General features: G+C 41.8%; 1 protein-coding gene across 1 annotated transcript in view; it reads right to left on the bottom strand.

The window, feature by feature from the left end:
* LOC144763327 (uncharacterized) overlaps positions 1–21,315 on the bottom strand; it is a 1,153,250-nt gene that overhangs the window by 374,293 nt on the left and 757,642 nt on the right. The window contains exon 68 of the mRNA XM_078648815.1: positions 20,949–21,008. Coding sequence (XP_078504941.1) covers positions 20,949–21,008 — 60 coding nt within the window. The remainder of the gene's footprint in view (positions 1–20,948; positions 21,009–21,315) is intronic.

The following is a 21,315-nucleotide window of genomic DNA, read 5'->3' as shown; positions in this document are numbered from 1 at the left end:
CTTGTGGGTTGTTATTGAGGTTGTTTTTCATAGCTCGGTGAGCCAATGTGCCCGGTGCAGAGGTTTGTGTTTAATATCAGGGTTGAAGGTTCTAAATTTAGCGGGGCCCATTTCGGACGTTCATCAATGTTAGGTTGCTAAAATGAGTATCATTGTATAGGGTGGTAGCAAACATTTGTTATAAAAACTGGTATGTGTGAACCCTTCACAGTAAATGTAGTAGGCCTTCTGTCATTGTCATGTTGACAATGTGACCTTTTAAATTCGAGCCTTGTCTCTGTGAAATGCAGAATAACCTTGCTAAATAGGCCTCTGAAAGGTGGAATTTCTGGTTTAAAGTTAAAGACTTAATTCCAAAGGGAAATATAAAAAAGGTTTCTTGAAAGGTTTCTTTAAAAGTCCCAACATCATGACATTTGTATTTCTGCTCTAAAAAAATAATGTTGCTAGTCGTTTTTATTTTGACAGAAAACGAAGTGTTGCATTACATCTTAGACAAAAAATAGGATGCAGCCTTTTACTAAAATTTTGAAGCCTACATGAATAAGTAAGAACGATTTGCCAATTAAGAAGTTTTTTTTTTATCATGGATATTGTGGCACAAGGCTAATTTTAGGTGTCAGGGAAAGGATTTTACTTCTAAAAGTTAAAAAGGCTTCATGTTGCAAGGTGACTGACAAGATGGTAATAGTTAAGTAATGGACATTTTTTTTGTGTTTGTTAATGTGTATCATGTTTTGTCTTCTGCTTAAACGTTACAATTGATGTCTGTTTATTATATGTATTATCTATACATATTGTATATGTCTCTCTTTTGTGTGCTGTGTATTTTTTTTCTTCCTTTTCGTTTCTGCTCACAGATCATTCATAGATTGCTCTGGGGGCTCAAGACACGTGAGTTTGGTTGGTTGAAATGAGATGTTTTTTTTTTGCGCAACTCCTTCGAAAAGAAATGTCCATGCGTTTTTCATGTTTGTGTATTTTGTTCTATCATGAATTGGTCTTGTATCATGAATTGGTCATGAATTGGTCTATGTGTCCGAAAGTTGTATTTGACAGCAGATACCAACTATTGGTGATCTACTGTCAAACAGGAGGGTATCCTTACACGGTATTATGCGTCACCGCTCATTTATATATGCTATCGTTTTACAGCGAGTATATCTGATGGCTTGACGTCCGTTTTGTGCGTTTTTGCATGTTTGATGTTGTATGTTGCCGCTTAAGAAATGATTACAAATTCACCCGTGTTGTTGTGAGGGACATGTATGACGATACGTGTCGCTGTCAACGGTTGGGTAAAATTTTTGCTGATACTAAAATTCACAGATATGATTTTTCTTTTTTCATATTGTGAACCAGACAGACAACACTTCACCAGTGTATGTCAAATTTGGCTTAAGTATTGAAGAAAAATAAACAGCAAATTGTGTCATTTGTATTCACGATACTGCCCTTTCCTGTAAGGAGCAGGCAGCCCTAAAATTATATATCCTGATTGGACGTAAGGATAAATTATAGATTTGTGACTCTTGTACATGGTGACCTAATTTCTATTTCACCTTAGTCTGTTTTATTCTGCTTCCTAAGTGGCTTTCCTATGGCTCTGGACCGTAAAAGAAACCAGGTTTCATTTTTTCCTGAAGAAGGAACTGGAACATTAGCTGAGATTACCGTATATGGTGTAGTGGCCAATGGTAGAGTTAAATTTGTAGACTATTGTGATTTTTTTTGTGTGTCACCCATACCCTTGGTATTGTGTCACATGCCTGACTATCACCCAAGCACATCAGGCCTAGTTATTGGGATTTTAGCTGTGTCCTATTCTCTTTTCCGTATTCCTTTCACCAGTCAACTTTTGTTTATTATTAGTGTATTATTCAGGTTCGCACTTTCAGATTGCAGTAATGTACCATGGACCCCCATTTTATGTATAATTCCCTGTTGCATAACTAGACTGGTTTCTAAGAATTTTCTTTAGGCCTATTCTGATGTTTTTCCAGTCTAACTGTTAGGACTGTTAGGACTGATTAACTGACTCAATACTATAGTAAGATAAGCTTTCCACCTCAATAGGAGACACATTACGTTTTTTTTAATATGACAAATTCAATGCCTATTCTAATTTGGTTTTTAGTTCCTTTTTCTGCTGCTTTAATTTTAATGAACCAGATGTATTTTAAATAATGGAAAAACCAGGACTCTCTAGTTCTTGTCTTTTGTTCCCACATCTTGATCATTAGCTTTTGCATTGCATAGTCCCACCTGATGCACAATTATTATGATAACATGTATGTGATCCCGCTTTTGAGATGTTCTAGATGAGGAATTTAGGAACACCTATGTGTATCATTGAGATAAAATGTGTTTGCCCCATTAGACATGCCACTATGTGTGAGGACATCCATTCAGATAGAATTCCCATGTCGCTATGATGATGAATGATATGCTCTCACACGGAAACCCAATTGAAGAGACTAGAGGCACTGTTTTGCCTATTGCCTTTGTTTTTGTATTGCCTTTGAATGACAGTGTATTTCAACACAGCTTTGTCCCATGGCTGTGGCCACCCCTTTGAAGATCGCAGGCCACCTGTTTGCAGTCCCCTTGTTGTACAATGAACTGTTTAAAGCATCGCACTTGCTTCATCAGAAGGCGTTCAACATCAGAAAAGAAGAAGGAGCTGGTTTTGCCACAGTCCCTTGAGATTTCAGTGCAAAAGAGCGCCTGTTATGTGCTGGTTAACCTCTGACAGTGTGCAGTCCCTTGAGCCCCTTGGCCTGAGTTTTGGCCACGCACCCCTTTTTTTCCCTTGCTTCAACGGAAGTGCAGTACACCGGAGGATCCCAGAGTGGCAAAAGGCACTCCATTCTGGTGCCCATGAAAGAGCGGCCTGAGCGTCCTCTGACACTGAATGATGAGTGTTGGAGTCTGAGAATGGTCCCGGGTCTGCACGAGAAGAGCACAATATCTGTAGTGTCTGCCGCAGAGGAGAGATACGGTGCACTGCCTTGAGACCTTGAGACTTTTTGAATGAGCTATGAGTGTTTGCCAGGAGGGCACTCCAACAGATACTGAGCATCAGAGCATGGGAGGCCTGAATCCAAAGGCCCATGCAACAACGGGAGCAGACTTGATTGGACAATAGAAGCCTGCCAGAGAGGTTTTTGAACAGACTCTGGGCATAGTTGGTTTCACAAGAGGTTTCCGTGTGATTGTATAGACTAAGTGTTAGGAGAATGATTTTATTGTTCAACTGGCAGCAGAATAAAGTCCATTTCCTGTGGAAGAGTATCCCCTTTTCACCTCAGAGCATTAATGAGGGTCACCACTGTTTCACTTGAACATATAATGAATTACAGAAATGCATAGGAAGACCTAAAATGTTACTAGATAATTTTAAGATTTACTTTTTGCTTAGGGTTGTGAAAAATTATGATTTCATTTGTAATAGCGGTCACTACTTCGTCTATATGTTCTTAATGACGTGTTTTCTAGTGTTTTTTTAAACATGGCATTGCCTTTTATGGGTGTGATTGTTTTTGCTGCCCAATTCACATCTGTACCCACCTCCCAATCTATGTCTCTTACTACTTCTACTTCTTTGCATTCTTTCCAGATTTTACCTGAACATAGACTAGTTAGGAGGTCAGAGTTTACTGATAATTCCTTTTGTACAGTTTCTGCATCGACACCAGTTAGTAGTGAACATCACTAATTGTTGGGTGTGTGGTCTTATACCACATACTACAGATAGAGGCATTCCCTATTTGGTCCTGCCATATATGGCCTTTGTGCTACTGCGTGTGTAAGGAGACCTGTCCCGAGAGAGTCGCTAAGTAATAGGATTATGCTTCAGCAACATCTTGATGATTTGATAAATATAGACCTGGACTCAGACTAGCGTGAGTATAGGATATTGCCTATGTAAGGGCAAAAGGAGCGTCTGTGGTACTGAAAATTCTGGACTCGTGTAATAAACTTTGTCGTAGCATGACGATTTTGGTATCAAAAGACCGAAAATGGCTAGTACATATGTACAAGCATTTTCGTCATATTCCAGTAACGATTTCACCTCGAAATCGTCATTTTCGTTCTGAACCCTCAGGTTCCATTTTGTGAACGGCAGCCATTTTGTGGATTGCCCTTACAGTAGGCCCTCACTGTGGCAGAACAAGTATTTAAGGACATAACCTTAGCATGGGTTTGTGCTGACTCCTGCATGACCTGGCGAAAGCTGACTCCCTTGCCCGAAGCTGACCTCGTTGAGCCAGTTCCTTGTTAGGCAGCTGGTCAGATAGAGATCAAAGAGCAGGACATTGCAATGTTTATTGTACACGCACACACCCCTTTATCTTGCTCCTATCTGTTTCTGTTCCTTCTTTATGGTCTATTTATGATGTGGGCTGCGGGCCTTTTTATTATGGGTCTTGTCCAGCTTGCCTAAAGAAGAATGTTTATTATGTTTATTAATGTTTGATGATTAATTTTGGGCTGGACAAACTGAAAAGTGGGTTTGTCATCATACAGTGCTTTGTGTGCACGTCCTGGGAGTGACCAACAATAATGTATTTCAAAGAGAAAATGTGTGCGTAGGGCATAATAAATGGTATAAAAGGTCTGTGCTGAGACCATTCAGCAGACTACCTCATCCACTTGCTACGGCTTCTGGGTGACGTGGCCTCACTATGTTAAGTTTAATAAAGATGTCTTTTCATATTTTCAGAGTCTGTGCCAAGTTCTTGTTATATTAGTAAGTATTATCTGAGAGCGAAATTACCAAGTTCTTCAGTTCGGGCTGGACTGTTCCCATGAGGCACAGGGTCAGACTGATTTGCATATGGCCATGTCTGAACTGGGGTGGCAGAGTGGGCTAAAGAATGGTAATGGATTAAACCCAGATCTGTTGACTAGGTGTGAGTGTTTGATTGGTTCAGATGCTCCGTCTATCACCACCCCCTTTTGTACCACTTTGTTCGCCATAAGTTGGCATGGCATGCTCAGACGTGAGTCTCTTGCTCACTTTGCCACTGGATTCAAGCAAGCCTGGCTGAAGACAGCTGAAATGCCAGAAACCGGTCCTCGGAAGCTTGTTTCCGGTCCAGGAAAGGCATGGCTTGGCAGTTCGGGCTGGACTGTTCCCATGAGGCACAGGATCACACTGATTTGCATATGGCCATGTCTGAACTGGGGTGGCAGAGTGGGCTAAAGAACGGTGATGGATTAAACCCAGATCTGTTGACTGGGTGTGAGAGTTTGATCGGTTCAGATGCTCCGTCCATCACCACCCCCTTTTGTACCGCTTTGTTAGGCATAAGTTGGCAGGGTATGTTCAGACGTGAGTCCCTTGCTCAATTTGCCACTAGATTCAAGCATGCCTGGCTGAAGAGGGCTGAAATGCCAGAAACCGGTCCTAGGAAGCTTGCTTCCGGTCCAGGGAAGACATGGCTTGGCAGTTCGGGCTGTATTGTTCCCATGAGGCACAAGGTCAGACTGGCAGGGTATGCTGGGACGTGAGTCCCTTGCTCACTATTATTTATTTATTTATTTATTTATAAAGCGCCAGAATCGACCCCCAGAGGGGTATCTCTGCGCTAGCTAGACGGACTTCAAGTGAGAGAAATACAATGAGCAATCTGCAAAGGATCATAAACAAAAAAGAGCGGTCTTAAGCTGCTTCCTGAAGTGAAAATAATCGGTGCATTGTCTTAATTGTAAGGGAAGCTTGTTCCAGTAGTGAGGACCCAGATAAGAGAGGGCCTTCCCACCCTGTCTGGCTCTTTTAATCCTGGGTACCTCTAATAAGGATTTAGATTCAGAGCGGAGAAACCTCCGAGTGGCATATGAAGTGAACTTATCAGCAAAGTATGCAGGACCTAGCCCAGACAAAGCCTTAAATATTGTACAGCAAACTTTGAACTGCACTCGTTCTCGTATGGGGAGCCAGTGAAGCTGATAAAACAGGGGCCGAGAGGCGGTTCTTGAGGGGGCATTGAGGATCAAGCGAGCTGCCGTGTTTTGAACCACCTGTGGTGTATCAAGGGCAACCTTATTTGAAGAAACCAACAGGCCGTTACAATAATCCAGGCGACTTAAAATAAGTACCTGGGTCAGGGTTTTCCAAGTGGAGTCCGGAAGCAAGGGGAGAACGCGACGCAACAGGCCCAACATGTGGAAACAAGAGCCAGCTGTCTGGACAGCGTGCTTTTTCATAGTGAGGGCCTGTTCTAGGCAGACACCTAGGTTTTTAACACAGGACTTTGGCGTGGGAGGAGTGCCCAGGTCTGTTGGCCACCAATTGGGAGTCCATAATAGTTGGGCCTCACCAAAGAGCATGATCTCCGTCTTTCCTACATTACACTGCAGGAAATTACTCCTCATCCATTGCGATATCCTTCTCATTCCCGAGGAGAAGGTAACCTGGACTTCAGGAGTGAACTTTGCAAAAGGAAAAAGCAGCTGTGTATCATCGGCATAGGAGATGGGGGTAAACCCACAGCTCCTTAACAGACCGGTCAAGGGGGCCACATAGATATTAAACAACGTCGGGCTCAGACAGGAGCCCTGTGGCACTCCCTTGGTCAGTTCTGTTACTGCAGAACGATAAGGGCCCAAATTGATCGCCTGTGACCGAGAAGAAAGAAAACTCATCAACCATTGATGGGCCTCATCTCTTTGCCACTGAATTCAAGCAAGCCTGGCTGAAGACAGCTGAAAGGCCAGAAACCGGTCCTAGGAAGCTTGTTTCCAGGGAAGGCATGGCTTGGCAGTTCGGGCTGGACTGTTCCCATGAGGCACAGGGTCAGACTGATTTGCATATGTCCATGTCTGAACTGGGGTGGCAGAGTGGGCTAAAGAACGGTGATGGAATAAACCCAGATCTGTTGACTGGGTGTGAGTGTTTGATTGGTTCAGATGCTCCGTCCATCACCACCCCCTTTCGTACCGCTTTGTTCACCATAAGTTGGCAGGGTATGGTCAGACGTGAGTCCCTTGCTCACTTTGCCACTGGATTCAAGCAAGCCTGGCTGAAGACGGCTGAAATGCCAGAAACCGGTCCTCGGAAGCTTGTTTCCGGTCCAGGGAAGGCATGGCTTGGCAGTTCGGGCTGGACTGTTCCCATGAGGCACAGGGTCAGACTGATTTGCATATGGCCATGTCTGAACTGGTGTGGCAGAGTGGGCTAAAGAACGGTGATGGATTAAACCCAGATCTGTGGACTGGGTGCGAGTGTTTGATTGGTTCAGATGCTCTGTCCATCACCACCCCCTTTTGTACCGCCAGGTTGGGTTCATTTACAGCCCTAAAAATCAGGTGCCTGTTAGGAGTGGCGGCTCCTCCGCTAAGGCAGAGGAGCGTAGCCCCACTGACTCAAATGGGAAAATACAATGATAATAACGTATTGTTATTAGCATTGTATTTTTCCTATTGGGTCAGTGGCTCGTGGGGTGGAGCTGCGCAGCACAGGGAGAGGCGTGGTTTGCACTTCTTAAGTGCGCATGACTGTCCAGGTTAGCCCTCTCGGGCGGGCCATACAGTCCTACACACTATGCATCTTCCCCACCAGGCTTACTTTACAGAGCCTGGTGAGGAACATGCAAAGCCTCCCAGTCCAAATCTGAGCACTGTGGTTTGGCGCTCAGACTAATGACAATGCTGCATTGCAGCGTTTTGAATGGCTATGGGGAGCCTGGGAGCGAGGTGCTTCCTGTTGCTTCCCGCTGCCGGCGGAGGCAGGAAGAAGAGGACGGAGGAGAGGTGGCGGCCGGCCGGTGTTCTTTTTTTTCTTGTCTTCATTTCCTTCCCACTCCCCCTCTTCCCTCCGCCCCACCCCACCACTCCTGATAGGTAGCAGTCGCTACTGTCTGTTAGGAGTGTTTGGGATGTCCTACCTTATCCAAATGCAATATGTTTACAGAGTCAATGAATTTGGGCTCTGACTTTTGCTGATGGGTCTCTCTTTTATACATAAATACAACTTGTATTTTGGAAAACCATTTTGGACAAATATGAAGTGACTAGTGGGACAAGACAGGGTTGTCCGTTATTCCCTCAGCTTTTTGCCATCGCCTTGGAAACGTTTGCATCCACCTTACATCAGAGCACCATACTTCAGTAGATCGGTAAACAGTCAAAATATCGAGTAAAAAATATCGAATGCACATAATATCGAGTTTAAAATATAGAATGGACAAAATATCGAATGGACAGAATATAGACATCAAAAATATCGTTTTTAAGGTAAGTAATATAATATCGAATGTTAAAAATATAGAAAGTTAAAATATCGAAGTATATGATATAGTTTATTAAAATTATCGAATTTTTAATAGCGAATTTTTTATAGTGTTTTTTATGTAATTATATGTGTGAAAAGTGTGTATTTATGTTATAATTTTTTTTAATTAATGAATTTTGTTTTTTTAATTTTTGCGTAATTTATTTCTGTAGCGGGTTGCGGGTTTATAGGGGAATAGGGTGGGAAGTAATTTAATTATAATTAATTAAATATGTAAATTTATTTATTGGTATTTATTTTTAATTAATTGTTAATTAATTTATATTTGGTAATTAATTACACTTTAATTGGCAATTAATTTTAATTAATTGATTAATTGCTAATTATGTTAATTTGACTAATTTATTTTCTGTAGCGGGTTGTGGGTTTATAGGGCAATTGGGTGGGAAGTAATTCATTTATAATTAATTAAATATGTAAAATTATTTATTGGTATTTATTTAGAATTGATTGTTAATTCATTTTTTATGGGTAATTAATTACATTTTAATTGCCAATTAATTTTATTTAATTGATTAATTGCTAATTATGTTAATTTCACTACTTTATTTTCTGTAGCGGGTTGTGGGTTTATAGGGGAATAGGGTGGGAAGTAATTTATTTATAATTAGTTAAATAATTCAATTTATTTCATTGTATTTCAAGTCAAGTCAAAATTCTTTATTTCGGCTTTGATGCCATAAAAGAAGAAAAACATTACATTTTAAATGCTAAAATCATTACATATAGCAATACATTTCGTTTCATGTTGGAAGACAATCGGAGCTCAAATAGAATCTTAAAACCAAAGAATGGACTTCTCAATGTTTCAAAAGCTAAATTATTTCTAATCCTAAAACAAGATCAAATTACAACTGATACCCCAATTTTTTCCTTTGTAAAAAAATACTATGTAGAAATCTACTGACACTAAATGTTATAGTCTGCAGGGAATTTGTTGTCAGAATTCTCAGTGCCTGTGTGCATGACCTTAGACCCAACAATAGGCATATCGGTTTGATCCATTTTTTCCTGGCCTGGGCATACACAGGGCAAAAAAAGAGAATATGTTGCTCGTTTTCTATCTCATTTAGATGACACAAAGAGCAAATTTCATCAGTTACTAAGGATGATGAGTCTAAATTTCTAGCCCAACGTGCCAAAGTTGACTTGGTTAAAAGGTTCCCATATCTAAATTTTAAAAACAGAGTTTTGGCAATTGGGGGCTCTATTTCATCCATAAAGGTCTCGAAAAGTGGGACATCCTTAAAGCTTAAAAAGTTTGATACTAGCGTCCCACCAGTAGTAACACTTATAGTCCTATTCGCTATAAAGGACCAAAAGGCTCTTTTTAAAATTTGTTTCGAATTGGGGGATAGTTGTTCCGGATTCTCCCAGAAGTGCATCAAACCAATGTTACTAAGCCAAGCTTTAACATGCCTAAGCCATGGGATAGTATTTAAACTATCCAGTGCCATAATTTCTTTTAACCCGTCTCTATAATCTTTGAGTTCGGGAACATGCCATAGTCTGACCCAATGCATTAGGGGTCGGATCAGTACTTGGTGGTCAGTTCTTTTAAAATTTAAGTCTAGTTGCAGGGGTACTAATGGTGTACCTCTCGGGACCCTTACCAAGCTTCGCATAAAGTTATTGTCCATGACACTAAAAGTGTTCTTGGACCCCGGCCCCCAAATTTCTGCACCATATAGGACTGATGGTTGAACTTTAAATTTAAAAAGTTCAATCGCTGGGGACACTGCCTTGCTGGTACTCAGGCTTTGTTACTTAAGAATTGGTTTTACATTCTGGGCAAATATTAACTTGCTTTTTTCTATTTGGGCTTTCCAAGAAAAACTCGAGTCTAGTGACACCCCTAAATATGAGAAGTGAGGCACCGACTCCAGTTTTACTCCTTTTAGAGTTAAGCAACCCTTATCTGATTTTACTGGATTTAGAGCCATGCATTTGGTCTTTTTCCCATTAATTTCCAGCCCCTTCTTACTGCAATATTCGCTAAAATTATTCAATAATGTCTGGAGGCCTTTTTTGGTTTGGGAAATCAGGATAGTATCATCAGCAAATAATAGTGATGATACCCTTACGCCGTTCAATTTTGGGGAGTCATTGTTGCATCCCTCTAAATATGAGGGAATATCGTTTACAAAAAGGGAAAAAAGCGTGGGGGCCAGAACGCAACCCTGGCGAACGCCGCGCTCGATGGGGATTTTTTGGGTTAATTCACCATTTGGACCCCAACGAATTCGCGCAAAATTCCCTTCGTGTAATTCTTTGATCTGAACTATTAAGTTGTTAGGGAGGCCTGCTACACTCAAGGTTTTCCATAAAAGATTGCGAGGCACCAAATCGAAGGCTGCCCTCAGATCAACAAACGCAACATATAGATGGCCCCTTTTAATTTTTACGTATTTCCAATAAAGGCAGCAAAATCTGAAGATCTGATCTAGTGTACTAATTTTGGATCTAAACCCTGCTTGAAACTTGGTTAAAATTGAATTTTCCTCCAGCCAATCACTCATTCGCAATAGAATGTGTCGTGAGTAAATTTTCTGGAGGATATCCATTAAACTAATTGGCCGGTAATTACAAGGGTCCATCCTATCTCCTATTTTAAAAATTAAAACAATTTCTGCTCCCTTCCAACTTTCAGGAAACTCAAGAGTACCAGATAACGTATTGCATAAATGATTGATATAGGGTGCCCATACTTTTAAGTCATGCTTATATAAATCCCCCGGGATCTTGTCGAGCCCTGGAGCTTTACCCGATTTTATTTGGCTTATTGCCAGCTCAGTTTCTCCTAATGTGAAGACAAGCTGGTCTATTGGTGTTTCGTAACTTGGGATGTTCGTGACCATGTCGGGGTCATCATATTTTTTGTATAAGTTGGTAAAGTGGTTAATCCAAGTTTGTTCATCCAAAAAGACGTCCTTAACCACTCTACCAAGATTGTTTCCATTTGCTACTAGCCTCCAGAAGGCCACATTATCATTTGATTTGGCTGCCAGCAACATTGCAGCCCATTTGTCTTCCTCCCATGCTATTTTAGAGGCCCTCTGGACACACTTGTATTTGTTCCTTGCTTTTTGGATATCCAATAGGGACTTAGACTTGACAGCCAATAAAAGTTCCCTCTTGGATTCTCTGCAGGATCTATCGTACCAGGGCTTACTATGAGACAGATTCTGGGTCTTTTGCTGATTCTTTTTGGCATTTTAGTGACTAATAGTTTGAGATCATTAAAGAAATTTTGGTGTATTAGCAAAAAGGAGGTTTTGGTTTCCTCTTCGGGCGTTAAGCCTAAAAAGGGTTCAAAAGTTCCCACAAAGAGTGTGTAAATTTCACTAAGAATGTCACTATCATCGGCCCCTCGCGGCGGGATGTCTGGCTTTCACCTTGTGGATACCCTGCCGGGGTTTCTCACAGGGGAATACCAGGACGGGTTCCCTAAGCAAGCGCGGAGATGCCCCAGGGTAAGTCCTGCGCTATATAAGTTTCATACATTTACACATTTACATTTACACTATGGTCCAGTATAAAGGGCCATTTTAGTGTTCTTCTATTGTTGCTAATATGGAGCTCGATATTGTCACCAGTATTTTCCTGTAATGGGGGCAATTGGGCTATATCATTAAACAGCGATACATCTACTGTAAGATTTAAGGGAAAGTGGTCACTTTCTAGCCTATCGATGACGTTGAGGTCCAGAAGATACGACCAGATAGGTATAGAAGCGATCACAAAGTCTAAATTACTTTTGTAGTTAGCCCTGCAAAAGGTTGGTTTCTTCAAGCAGTCAGACGATAACCGTCCGTTACATGCCCTCAAGCAGTACTCCGTACATAGTTTATTCAGTTGGAGAGCCAAAGCTGAACATTTCACTGGTTTAACGTTCTCTAAAATAGGGATTTTATTCGCCTGGTCTTCCTCAGCAAAAATGTCGCTAAGGCCCAAGACTGGCTCGAAGTTACAATTTAGGTCACCAGCCACGATGATATGATCCTCCCTGGGATCCAGTCCACTTAAGAAATCGCCTAATTTGACTAAGGTTGGTGATTCGCTTGATGAGGGTAAAGGCCTATTATAGATGTTTATTAAAAATAGTTTTTCCCTTTACACGTTGTGACTTTTAATGCCAGTATATCTATAGACTTTGCGTCCACCACTTCAATATGAACCCTTAGATTTACTTTCACCCAGGTCAAAAGACCCCCCGAAGGCCTTCCACTTCTAGATGGAATCGCACCAATTCCATATGTCTTATACCCCACTCTATGTGGTATGTCAATTGCCCAAGTTTCCTGTAGCATACAGAAGTCGAAAGATTCAATGAAGCTCGCCCAAGACGGGTCCCTCAAATTTTTTGCGACTCCAGCTATGTTCCAGCAGACTAATTTGACCGGTTCCCCATAACCAAGTGAGGTCTCTGAGTGCACCCTTGATGCTTCTCTGGAACATACGGGGGCCACAGTATGAACTACCAGAGCTAATTCCTCAGGCAATGACCTTTCCCTCTTTTTACTGTGGGGTATTACTAATACATCTAGTTCTATACAACATTCTCCTGAGTTTGTTACATCACTTAAACCAGGTTTATCGAAAAGGGGCTCAGGAAGCGCCGTTACATTAATTTCATTGGTGATACCCTCAACGGTAGGATTTCTTGTTCCACTTTCCTCGCCACCCTCGTACAAAAACCATCAATCACAGTCCTCTAGACCGCTAAAAATATCGAATCTATTATAAGTCTCTAGGGGAGTAAACGGTATGAGATGATCCATCCCTCTATTCAGACCATTCTGAGTTCTGGGTGGTACATGATTCCATCCAAAAAATTCTGGAGCTGGCACAGAATAGGGTACAAACTGTAAATTCCTAACATTTTGCATTATAGGAGGACACAATGTATGTTGGCTGTTCCCTAAATCTTGTACAATTGTGTGGCTAGATGGTTTAGTATAGGTTGTAGGCTGTATTGGTTGGTGCTGAGATGGAAACACCACAGACCTTGGATAAAAATATGTTAATGGTCTGGGAACTATGGAGTTGTTGGAGCTACCTGTTGGCCAATTTAAAATAAATTGGACAGCATTCGGGTCCCTAAAATTCACGACCACCACATCACCATCGATGTCTTTGGGTCTACCACCCAACCATTGAAGACGTCGAACATGGATTATTTCGCCATTGATATGATTTGCAATTGGCCTGTGTAGTCTAAGCCAATGCATAATCTTGTTTTTCAATTGCGCGAAGCCCTCCCGTTTATTCTGTTCCAATACTGGCAGCCTTGTTAGGACTACCACATAGGGTACTGCTTCAGGTGGTAATTCTGGAAGTGGAGTCCTTCTAGGTTCCCCCCTGGTATACCTAGTATCCCCCATGGTCCTTAATGGTCTATCCAGAGATGTCTTAGCCAAGTTGTTGGAAGTTTTACTAATAATAGTAGTTGGCAACAGATCTTGTTTTCTTTGTGGAGGTAACATGGGGGATGGATTTTGTTCCACGGACACTATGATCCCCGGGGGCTTTGGGGCAGTTGGTTGTAAGGAAGAGATGGAAATAGGGACAGTTATCAATGGTTTGGAGAGTAATGATGTGTTCTGTGGTGCCTCGTTCTATGCTAAACTAGGTGCTTGGTTTTCTACAATATTAATTTCAACATCCTTCTTTCCTAAAACCTGCTCAATTTTACACAGTCTACCTTCTATTTCCATCAGCCTCTCTATAATTGATGCAGAATAAGTTTTAATTAAATTTTCTAAACTAGACAAGGTTACAGAACCCTGATCCTCATTAGGTACAATAACTACCATGCTAGCGTCCGTGCTATCCTCCCTATCCATAGGTAAACTTAGTAACGGAGCAGATATAATATGCACTCCATCTGTGGCTGTTTGTATAATGTTTGATTTTATATTGATAATAGTAGCCTTTTTCCCAAAGTCGGAACAACTCAGCTTGGGTTGTTTCAAATCCCCCCTTTTCCGCCGCTTTTTATTCGGCGGTGGGCCATAATTCCTAGACAAGGGCATAGGTTTTTTTGTCCCATTTTTAGTTATTTTTGTATGGGCCGAGGCAGATGCCTCCAATGTACTTGGAGTGCCTAAATCGATTGTAGTAGGCAGTCCATTCACATCCACCTCGGGGGGAACATTTAATATGGGCATAGCATCACTTGCATCACTTGCTTCAGAAGGCTGACTATCCAATAGAGGTACCGGCACATCAGCTATTGGAGTGATATCAATAGTATGAATAGTGGGAACAGATACCAATGAAACTGTCTTACTTTTCATGCTTTCCACGGAGCGGCGGCGTTCCGCTCGCCGCTCCGCCAAAGCAGACTCCTTGGTAATATCAGGGGTAGATTTTATAAAGTAGTTATCCAGAGTTCTATTCAACGGTACCCCCTGTTTGTCCAGCACGGGCGACTCAACACTAGGCGTTAGTGCAGACATTAATAACAAGGAAACAAACCAGTCAGGCACAAATAATACAGCCTGATCCCAATGGTATCAGGAACAATGAACGTACAATGAGATGTAAAGGGTTAAGCCCGGTCCGGTCTCCTCGGTTCTCTGAGGGTCTCAGAGGGTCCGCCCTTAGTCCGGGCTTTGTCCCGGGATTCGTCCCGCACGCGCGTTGTAATACCAAGTGTTATGAAGGTGAATGGAGAAGGGGAGGGGACACGGGAAGAGGCAGCAGCTGTGCTGATGGTCCGCGCACAGCCTGGTGGGCCTCGCAGTCCCGTCCAGTCCCGATGTCAAGAAGAGTTCCCCTGCACTGTTCTCCTCTCATGCGGCAAGCTCCCAGCAGGGTTCACAGACAAACAGGGCAGAAGCGTCTCCGAGCGGCAATGTATTTAATTTGAATTAAGTGTTAATTAATTTTTAATTGTTAATTAATTAATTGTTAATGTGTAATTAATTTGTATTAATAGGTAACTAATTGTAATAATTAATTTCAATTTATAATTTTAATTGATTAATTATTATATCATATTAAATTAGTAATGACTTTTAATTAATTTTTTATAGATATTAATTTATATTTTTTTAAATAATATATGAAGTATTTACTTTCCCTACTGTTGCACTCTCTGGAGTGGGAATAGTAATTTTTACCCCTACGCTATCCAATGCTTTCCCTACTGTTGCACTCTTTGGAGTGAGAATAGTAATTTTAACCCCTACGCTATCCAACGCTTTCCCTACTGTTGCACTCTTTGGAGGGAGAATAGTAATTTTCACCCCTACGCTATCCAACGCTTTCCCTACTGTTGCACTCACTGGAGTGGGAATAGTAATTTTTACCCCTACGCTATCCAACGCTTTCCCTACTGTTGCACCCACTGGAGTGAGAATAGTAATTTTTACCTCTACGCTATTCAACGCTTACCCTACTGTTGCATTCACTGGAGTGGGAATACTAATTTTTACCCCTAGGCTATCCAACGCTTTCCCTACTGTTGCACCCACTGGAGTGGGAATAATAATTTTTACCTCTACGCTATCCAACGCTTTCCCTACTGTTGCACTCACTGGAGTGGGAATAGTAAATTTTACCCCTACGCTATCCAACGCTTTCCCTACTGTTGTACCCACTGGAGTGGGAATAGTAATTTTTACCCCTACGCTATCCAACGCTTTCCCTACTGTTGCACTCTTTGGAGTGGGAATAGTAATTTTAACCCTTACGCTATCCAACGCTTTCCCTACTGTTGCACTCTTTGGAGTGGGAATAGTAATTTTTACCCCTACGCTATCCAACGCTTTCCCTACTGTTGCACTCTTTGGAGTGGGAATAGTAATTTTAACCCCTACGCTATCCAACGCTTTCCCTACTGTTGCACTCACTGGAGTGGGAATAGTAATTGTTACCCCTACGCTATCCAACGCTTTCCCTATTGTAGCACTCACTGGAGTGGGAATAGTAATTTTTACCGCTACGCTATCCAACGCTTTCCCTAATGTTTCACTAATTGGAGTGGGAATAGTAATTTTAACACTCTTGCTATGCTACGGTAATAATATTGTATATTTTTTAATAATATTATGTTAATATATATATATGTTTTAACAAATACAATTTTATTCTTTTTTTATATTACTTAAATTAATTATTTAATAATTTTAAGGTTATTTAAGTAATTTTAAGTATATTTTAGTTATTTATTTTTAATTTTTTTTTTAATTTTACATAAATTTTAATAAGTTCTATATTTTTACAAAGTACATATTTTTAAACGATATTTTTGACTCGATATTTTTGTACTTACCTGTTTATAGATAGGACTTCGATATTTTTGTATTCGATATTTTGGAGTCGATATTTTAAATGCCTATATTTTTGTAGTCGATATTATGTCAGTGATCCCAGTAGATCATGATAGAAAACACTACTCAAAATATATCCCTTGTGCAGAAGACATACTCATTTATGTAGCAGGCCTTCATTCCTCTATGCAAAACTAATAAAGTCGCTCAACATCTTAGGGGACATGTCTAGTCTCAAAAGGAATTATGAGAAGTTGAGTATCTTCCCGATCCACCCAGAGCTTTCAGGAGAATCCCTGCCGAGGGAAGACCTCAGACTGAAATGGACAGACACTTCTTCCTGATATTTAGGGGTCCAGAAATATAGGGAGGACAAGGATCTTTAGGTTGGTAATATTTGTCATGTGTTAGCCGAATTGAGTAGCTCTCTTAGCTTTTGGAGCACCCTTGCACTTTCGGTGGCGGGTAATATTATGGTTTCTAAAATGGTAATGCTGCCAAGAATCTTATATTATTTCTCAGCTCTACCTATTAGAACCCACAGATCTGTTTTCAGGGAATTGAACCAATTACGGACTACCCTTATTTGGGACTCAAGATGGCAAGGACTGACCAAACTCAAATTGTCTCAGATGAGGGAGGGCTGGCAGACCCGGATTACGAATTGTATTATATCGTGGCTCAATTGCAATGGACCGCCAAATGGATTCATGATGCACCGGAAGGAGGTGGGTAGGAGACTGTCAGTGATCCATTTTTGCCTGTGGTTTCTGGTGCTCAGCACTGGCACTTAATCATCATCGTCGGTGTTTTTCATGAGCACCAGTTAAGGAGACATATACTTACAGGGAGATTTTCCAGAATCACAGGATGTTTAGCCGACGCCTTGACTCGAACCTGTTTCTCCAGCTCGGAAGTCGGCAACTCTAGCCATTACACCACATCCTCTCCCCACTTTCATGGTTAGTAGTTGGTTCTGTTTTATGTGACGCTAACCGGAGAAATGGGCTGGTTCAAGCTACCTCCTAACGAGAGCCCCTGGACTTTTCTTTTTTACAATTTAAGCACTGACAGTGCTTAATTTGAGCCTGTGGTTTCTGGAGCTTGACACTTAATTGTCAACACAAGTACCTACGACAGCTGCCACATGGTGGAGCTGTTTGTATAATTTAGAAATTAGCGGAACAACAGCTGTTTATTAATTCAATATACATAAAAAACAACTAATACCTGCTGCACAAGCCATTCTTATAGCTTTGGGGGCCTCGAACAGACTGTATTGTCATACTGGTAGCAGTGTGATGGTTAGTAGTTGTGTAGGTACCATTACTGGTGACACTGGTAGGGGCAATTGGTGGTGCAAGCAACGGATGCCTCCTGACGAGGGCCATGGCACTTATTATTATTTTTTCCCTAAAAATTGAGTGCTGTTCAGGCATGGTCTGCAGTATCAATGGGCTGGGGGATTCACTGCCTGAATGAACAGGGCAATGGGGAGGGGCATGGGTCAGTATGGTGAGACTGAGCGGTGGTCGGCTGAGAGAACCTATGGTGCGTAGAGACAAGTGATCAGAGGAAAGTGACTCTCTGGGTGATGTGCTAAGGGGGCTTTCGGGGCAATTTTTGGTTGCAATGTTGAATGTTTAGCTTTTCTCTTTTGCTTCCTGGTTCCTTCCTCTTTTTCTAACTGTCAACGGTGGCAACTGATGGGTGCAAAGATGTCATGTGCATAATGGCAAAGCAGTTTACATGCGGCCACCCACAGAATGCTTCCCTGCAAAATATGAATATCTCGGGAGGTTTATCACAAAAAGAGACAATATCCTCCTATCTGGAGGGACTACATCCTGTCACTTGCATGAACAAGAAAACGTACCGAATGACAACATTGTTTGAATTACATCCAAGTCTATGAATAGAAATCGATAAAAAAAATACATTTATGTGTGCAAAAAATCAAAAAAGAGCCACTTTGCTGACCAGACTACATTATGAGTTATGTTAATAATATAAAAGACATACACAGTCAAATATTGCATGGTATAACATCTTGACAAACTGCCTGCACGTTTGTTGCTCTTTAACAAAGCATGTGTGCCTGCACATTATTACTTTAGGAACAATAAAGTTGTAAATCCAACATGTATTTATGACAGTAAAGTTAAACAAATGATCCCAGAAGCATGAATGGTGAATAGTAGGGTGACTTCATTTTAAGCGAGACATCAGCATTCAAGCAGCGAGCAGCAGAGGCCGTCAATCAGCACTTAAAATGTCATTTCACCGGCACAGAATATACATCAAACAATGCAGACAGCATGAAGCTACACATGATGTCATATCTGCAATTGAAGAAAAGGACAGCTTGATGTAACCACCCTCTGAATGCAACAGCCTTGACAGACAGCACATCCAAGCAAAGGCAAACAATGAAAACACATGAAAGAATGGATGACGAGTGCAGAACCACAGCCCACTCGTTTAATATTGTTCTTTTTAATGAACCGATGACTAGAGCTCTCCCAAAAGACAACTATAGCTGCATTTAGCCGGACCTACAACCCACATGACAAAACCTACACAACACCACCACATCTAGAAGAAAGACTTTGCAACAGGCCATCTGGAATGTAGACTATGGACTCAATGTACAGACGGCTGATGGAGACAGCGGGTTGACATACTTGCTTGAGATCCAATACAGCTCCCTCCCTTCGGTCCAAGGGCAGGGACTGCCTCACTTTGATCACACATGCAGACCTCCATGCCAGGGTACCACACGGGAGAGTGAACCATGCCAATCATTTACAGACAGTAACTGGGCCTTTCTGGACACACCTACGCTGGTTTGAGAATATATGCCCCACACAGATTACATACATCCAGCATTTTATAAAGAACACATGTGTTAGGCTCTGGGTGCACACTTCGCCACAGCCCAATAGCAAATGATGTATTGAGCCCTGTGACTGTGGGTAATTCCTGCAGAGAGAGACAGGCATTTTGTGAACTACAGATCAGTGCATCTGAAAACCAGTGGGATTGGCACTCCCACGTTAGCCGTAAGTTGTAATTTATATAGTGCTTACTACCACTTATTAGGTGCCGAAGTGCTTTTGGGCGAGTTGCATGCTACTCCGGAACCCAAAAGGATTAGTGAAGTGAAGTGAATACTTATATAGCGCAAAACTGTCACCCTATGGGTATCCTGGCACTTAGAATGAAGAAAGCCAGTGTAGTGGCGGAGATAGCTATCCGAGAGAAGAACTAATGTTTGCTCCTAGGCAACAGCCAGGTTTTCAAGCTCTTCCTGAAGCACGTCAGCGAGCTAATCTGTCTGAGATTCTGGGAAAACTCATTCCAAAGGCGGGCAGCCGCCACGCCAAAGGCACTGCCTCCCAACCTTGATCTCTTGAACCTCATGGCCGTGATCAAATTAGCACTGTAGGAGAGAAGCTGTCTCCCGGGATATTACCAGGTGAATCTCTCCTGCAGAGGAAAAGGTCCCATGCCATGGACCGCTTTGTATACAATGCAGAGAGATTTAAAGCATATTCTCTCCTTAAGAGGCAGCCAGTGAAGATCACTCAAGGCCAAGGCTGTAGAAGACCGACGCTGTCTCTTAAGCACCAGCTTTGCAGCCATAGACTGGACTCTCTGCAACCCCTGCAGAATATATTGCTGATGGTGGGTTAGTACAGAGAAAATATGTTAATTTGAGGGGTGGACATGTGAGTCTGTTAGTTGGATTGAATAGGATAATGGATTGGTAGAAGAGGTAGAGTCTAGAAGGTGCTATTTGGGAGATCATAGTAGTAAGACCTCTGATGAGGTATACATTTCTTCAATCGTAACTCAATGGCCTCAATTACGAGTGCCCCAAATTTTTATGAATGGCACAGGAATCCCAATTACAAGTTGGGGAGACAATACTGCACCAGTAAACTAGCGGGTGCAACGTTGGCACCCCCAGATACTTTTCTGTCAAAACGGGGCTCTGGGGTGGGGGAAAGGCCCTTTAAGCCTTAGTTGATATGCATTAAGCCTACACACGGATACCAGGTAGCTTCTGCCAAGAAGGATGTAGTCTGTTTGTATTTTTCCGTGTGGTGATAACTTGCAGGAATGAGAGTGTATTCACTGAGTCCTGCATATTTTTCCCAGTTTTCATGCAAATTTACAGCTACACATTTCCCATTCTTTAGCAGGTAAAGTGTCTGGGTGAAACCCCCCAGAATGCTTTGGGTTTTCTCCATTAATTGCAGTCCATCGGGGTTGCTCTGTGTCTACTGGTCATCAGTCCATGAGTTTTACCTCTGATAATCACAACACTCTATCCCAAGAAGAGTAATGTAAAGTATATTTCATACCTTTTGGCCTGGTGGTCCTGCCTGTCCAATCGGACCTCGAAACCCAACTCCAGGCTCCCCCTGCAACGACCAGAAATAGCTTATTTAACGCTCTTTAATTAACTTACCACACCAATGCAACACGCAACACACTAAAACATAACAAACATAGCCTGTGGTGGCACAATGACACCCCAAAAACAACATTTGCCAAATTCAGCAGAAAGCCATTTACTGAAAGTGCCTAGTGGAGATTTTAATAAGATCTTCATGAGGGGGGCTGTGGGCTAAGATCAACCTTTGTATCCGCAGAGTGATAAAACCATCTATATTCAATGCATATGCGTTGCTTTAGCATACAGAAGGCAAACTTAAACATGTGTAAGCA

This window comes from Lissotriton helveticus, chromosome 1_1 (assembly GCF_964261635.1).
Source record: "Lissotriton helveticus chromosome 1_1, aLisHel1.1, whole genome shotgun sequence".
Lineage (NCBI taxonomy): Eukaryota > Metazoa > Chordata > Amphibia > Caudata > Salamandridae > Lissotriton > Lissotriton helveticus.
Note: the sequence above shows the minus strand (reverse complement) of the source record. Positions and strands in the feature narration are given on the sequence as shown.